This window comes from Alnus glutinosa, chromosome 2, assembly GCF_958979055.1.
Source record: "Alnus glutinosa chromosome 2, dhAlnGlut1.1, whole genome shotgun sequence".
NCBI classification, from domain to species: domain Eukaryota; kingdom Viridiplantae; phylum Streptophyta; class Magnoliopsida; order Fagales; family Betulaceae; genus Alnus; species Alnus glutinosa.
This window is the reverse complement of record NC_084887.1, coordinates 35526568-35531147: the sequence shown is the minus strand read 5'-3', so window position 1 is coordinate 35531147 and position 4580 is coordinate 35526568. Positions and strand designations below refer to the sequence as shown.

Here is a 4580-nt window from a genome sequence, read left to right as displayed (position 1 = left end):
GTGTAGTATATATTATTTATCTTTCACGTATATTGAATAATTTTTTTTAAAAAAAAAAAAATTTTCTCCCGTATCAACGACTTTTTCAGATTAAAATCTAATTTTCAAAACATAATCAGAACATAGCCCTCGAGAGATGACGTTTGACTAGATGAGGGAAATCAACACTCATCTAACATAAAATTAGTAGGTTAAAATTAATGAGCGTCATAAAGACATAATATTTTACTCACCTGCAAATCCAATAAAAAAAATTAAAAATTAAAAAATTAAAAGATCTAATTAATTTAATTAAATAAATCAAATTAAAATTAATTTATCTAGTCCTAGACTTGCATACATATTTCGACTACACCAAAATCCACAAACATAAATTGCCAACCATAGACTCGTCTCCCTCTCCCGACCCGAACGATTTCCGGAAAGAGACCCTAAACTGGTCCCTCTAGCGATTATAGAGCTCTAGACGATGGTGTCGCAGTCTCCGAATCTGGAGTGCCGGATGTACGAGGCGAAGTACCCGGAGGTGGACATGGCGGTGATGATACAGGTGAAGAGCATCGCGGACATGGGGGCGTACGTGTCATTGCTCGAGTACAACAACATCGAGGGGATGATCCTGTTCTCGGAGCTCTCGCGTCGTCGGATTCGCAGCGTGAGCAGCCTGATTAAAGTGGGGCGGATCGAGCCCGTGATGGTGCTGCGGGTGGACAAGGACAAGGGCTACATCGACCTCAGCAAGAGGAGGGTCTCCGAGGAGGACATCCAGACCTGCGAGGAGAGGTACAATAAGAGCAAGCTCGTCCACTCCATCATGCGCCACGTGGCCGAGACTATGGGTATCGATTTGGAGGTATACGATAACAGTTTTGATATTGTTAGGATTTTGTGTTTCATTCTTGTTTTGGATTCTTGAAAGCTGAAACTTTTAGTTTTTGGTGTGTTTGATTATGTTGGGTAGGGGTTTTAGTTTGCTTTTGTTCCAAAATATTGGGCAATTTAGGGTTTGAGGGAATGGGTGTTTAGGTTTATGATTTTGGGGTTTCGTTTTGGGTACAATTTTATTTTGCTTTTGTTGTTGTCTGTTTGCGCTAAATTTTTATTGTATGGGGTTTAAGTTTTATCGTTGTTTTGGTTTCTGAATTTTTTTTTATTGTGTTGGGAAGGGTTTTAGTGTGCTTTTGTCCCAAATAATGAAGAATTTTAGGGTTTAGGAATTAGGAGAATGGTGTTCAGGTGTATGGTTTTAGGGTTTTGTGTTCTTCAATTATTATTATTATTATTTTTTTTTTTTTGGGGGGGGGGGGTGGGGTTTGTTGCAAAATTTGAAGGTATTGTTTTATCTGGTGCGGTTGACTAAAAGCAACGGTTGAATTTGTTCTTAATGTTTCTAGTTCTAAGTACTGTCCTTATGTTTTCTTTTTTGATTGATGTTAATGGTTTAACAAATTTAGCTCGGAGTTCTGTTTCTAGAATTTAAACTTTACACACTCCCTCGGTGCTTTGAGAACATAAAAGAGGTAAAAGAAACAATCAACAACTTCGGGTTTGATACTTATCTGTCTGGTTTTGAGGAAAATTGAGAGAACATCCTCACAAAGACAATAAAACTTTTATTACTTATCAAAGAAAAAAAAAAAGATGTATTATATGACTCGTATTTAGTTGATATGACTATTGGTTTTGGGGTTACGGTTTTGTTTCTGCTTGAGTTCTCCCTTGTTTGATTGTTTGGGTTCTGAGAAAACTGAAGAGAAGTGACATAATAGAATTTGAGTATGCTGTTTTCTATGTTTCCTGAGTTTTCAAAAAAGAGTAGTTTCCCTCGACCAAGCAAAATACTTATAGGCCTGGATGTCTATGGGGGCAATAATTTGGGGAAGGGTACTATTGATTTAAGAAAGAGATCTTTGGGGGTGCGGGCCTTGATTGTGCAATTAGAGTTAATGTGAAGATGAAGCGCAATGAAATTGATACTCTGCCTACAAGTATTCTGGTTAAATTACCATTGTTTTCTGCTGGTTGGAGCAGTTTCACTGTTGCATCACTTGCTTAATTGGTAGATTTCAAAATATGGTAAGACTGGGCATCAATATCGCTTGGGGAGGTTGACACTTAGTTGGAATTAGAATCATTCTACTGCCTGTTTTGGGTGGTTCTCTGTTGGCAACTTGCAGTTGCTTCCATGGATGCATCGCTATGTAGCATTGACTATGTATTTGTGCAAGAGAGAATGCATTGCTGGTTGAACCCATTAACCTGCCATTATGCGCACATAAGTTCTCCAGTTTTTGTTTAAGCTGTGAATTTGATTTAGGATTAATTGCTGCTTGAATCCCTTGTAAGCAACCTGCCATTATGTGCATATAAGTTCTCCAGTTTTGGTTTAAGCTGTAAACTTGATTTGGGATTTCCTGTTTGTTTGCATATGTGTGTGTGTGGGCGCGTAGAATACTCTGTTTATTGGGCGTACAACAAAATTGCATTTTTATAGACCAAGATGAGATCTTGCTCTATCTTTATAATTTTTTCAGCCATACCATTCTATCTTTTCTTATAATTCATAGTTGTTGCCAAGCTCCATAAAGCCTGAGATCTTTTTCTGGTTTGGTACTCGAATATTTTCAATATCGCATGTCTAACCAAACTATTGATTGATGGTGGTGCTTACATATTTTTTCAATTCTTTTCGATGGTTATTACTAAATGGAAATTTCCTGTTTCAGGATCTGTATATCCATGTAGGCTGGCCTTTATACCGGAACCGGAAATATGGTCATGCTTTTGAGGTAAGAATTTTCACTACTTTTGGAGTTAATTTTTTATCTTCTAAATTTGCAGTTGGGGATCTAATCTGCTTAATGCGCAGGCATTCAAAATAATTGTGACGGATCCTGATTCTGTTCTGAATTCTCTTACCCGCGAAGTCAAAGAAATTGGCCCTGATGGAAAGGAGGTAAATTTGTTGTGTGTGTAAGGTGTTATTGCACAATCTTCGTGTTGATGACTAAAGCCACTTTACATATTGTTTTTACAGGTGACTAAGGTGGTTCCTGCTATGTCGGAGGATGTGAAAGAAGCTCTGGTAAAAAATATTAGGAGAAGGATGACCCCACAACCATTGAAGATTCGGGCTGACATTGAAATGAAATGCTTCCAGTTTGATGGTGTTCTTCACATCAAGGTCTTATTTTTGTTCTTTTGTTGATGTGCGCCTATTTTTAGACTTTAATGTTTTTTTTTTTTTTTTTTGATCTTTTTAAGCTATTTTTAAGTTGCAAAGTGCTATCCTGGTTACACGTGTTCTAATCTTTGTCCCTGCAGGATGCCATGCGGAAAGCTGAAGCTGCTGGCAATGATGAATGTCCTGTGAAAATTAAATTGGTTGCTCCTCCACTTTATGTTCTTACCACTCAGACTCTTGACAAGGTTTTGTGCAAACCCTCACATGAGTGTTTATTTGATATTTTATTTTTAGCCCTGTATCCTATACAAATTGAGGGAAATTAATTTGATTGTTATTTAAACTAGTAAGCTAATTCAATACGGTGTGCATCTGTATAAACTTTACTTGAGGCAAGGGGATGTCTTGCTTCATACTTGCCAGTAAAAAAAAAAATAGGAAGAAAAAAATTATGTCAGTTAATTTTTGTGTTTTAATGTTGTGGTCAAATATTAGGATTTGGGTTCACTGGTTCTTTTGCTTTGTTACATTTTTAATCATTCATTTCTTTTCATTGTCCCCCCTTGCGCCAATGGGAAGTTCTCAAGATTACATCTTATAATTAAACATGCCAACTCTTTTACCAAGCTGGAAGCATAGGAACGGTCAACCTTTTTGGAGCAGTTTTGTAGTATTCTACTGGTTGGGGGCTTGTAATTTCTAATGAGATAGACTTCCTTTTTTGGATTGACTAGGAGCAAGGAATTTCAGTTCTCAACAGAGCAATTGAAGTTTGCACTGAAGCAATAGAAAAGCAAAAGGGGAAACTCATCGTGAAGGAGGCGTCCAGAGCAGTGAGTGTTGCTCTTACTTTTAAAATTAATGTTGATTTTGCTATTTGTTTTGGACATCCAAAGGACTTTGAATTCATTTGACATCTTATAGAAGAACTCCAGAACTTGATGTATTTTTCTAGACACTGTAGGTTGGCAATGTTTTTGTCCAAATAGATTTTTCCACACCCAGCAACTTGCAATTCTTTTTTTTTTTTTTTTTGTTTTGTTTTGTCTAATATGGTGCATTAATATAGGTGAGTGAACGAGATGATAAACTACTTGCTGAGCACATGGCCAAGCTACGTGAGGATAATGAAGAAATTAGTGGTGATGAGGATAGTGAAGAAGAGGAAGACACAGGTATGGGAGAAGTTGATGTGGAGAATGCTGTTCCTGGCATTACAGAGTGAGATAGCATAGAGCGACTTTTTTCACTTTAAATTTCTTGATTGAAAAGTTTTTGTTGGCTTGTTTTGTTTTTGTTGTAAACTATAGCTCTTTTTAGTAGGGTACAACCAATTTCAAAGTCTGCATTGTTGAGGTATTTTACCAATTCACCAACTGATTGAGTAGTTTTTCAA

The 4580-nt window shown here is 36.9% G+C and overlaps 1 protein-coding gene across 1 annotated transcript; it reads left to right on the top strand.

The window, feature by feature from the left end:
- Positions 1–356: 356 nt before the first annotated feature.
- Positions 357–4580, top strand: LOC133859783 (eukaryotic translation initiation factor 2 subunit alpha homolog). The gene is made up of 7 exons (XM_062295313.1): positions 357–853; positions 2727–2789; positions 2870–2956; positions 3038–3184; positions 3325–3429; positions 3919–4017; positions 4254–4580. Exons 1-7 carry the CDS (start codon positions 470–472, stop codon positions 4407–4409), a joined length of 1041 nt encoding a protein of 346 aa, XP_062151297.1. The 5' UTR covers positions 357–469; the 3' UTR covers positions 4410–4580.

Excerpts from the sequence above, each read along its gene's own strand:
- LOC133859783 (XM_062295313.1), top strand. The coding sequence starts at position 470 with ATGGTGTCGCAGTCTCCGAATCTGGAGTGCCGGATGTACGAGGCGAAG. Across the intron at positions 3,430-3,918 it reads CCACTCAGACTCTTGACAAG|GAGCAAGGAATTTCAGTTCT; the intron begins GTTTTGTGCAAA and ends TGGATTGACTAG. Across the intron at positions 4,018-4,253 it reads TGAAGGAGGCGTCCAGAGCA|GTGAGTGAACGAGATGATAA; the intron begins GTGAGTGTTGCT and ends GCATTAATATAG.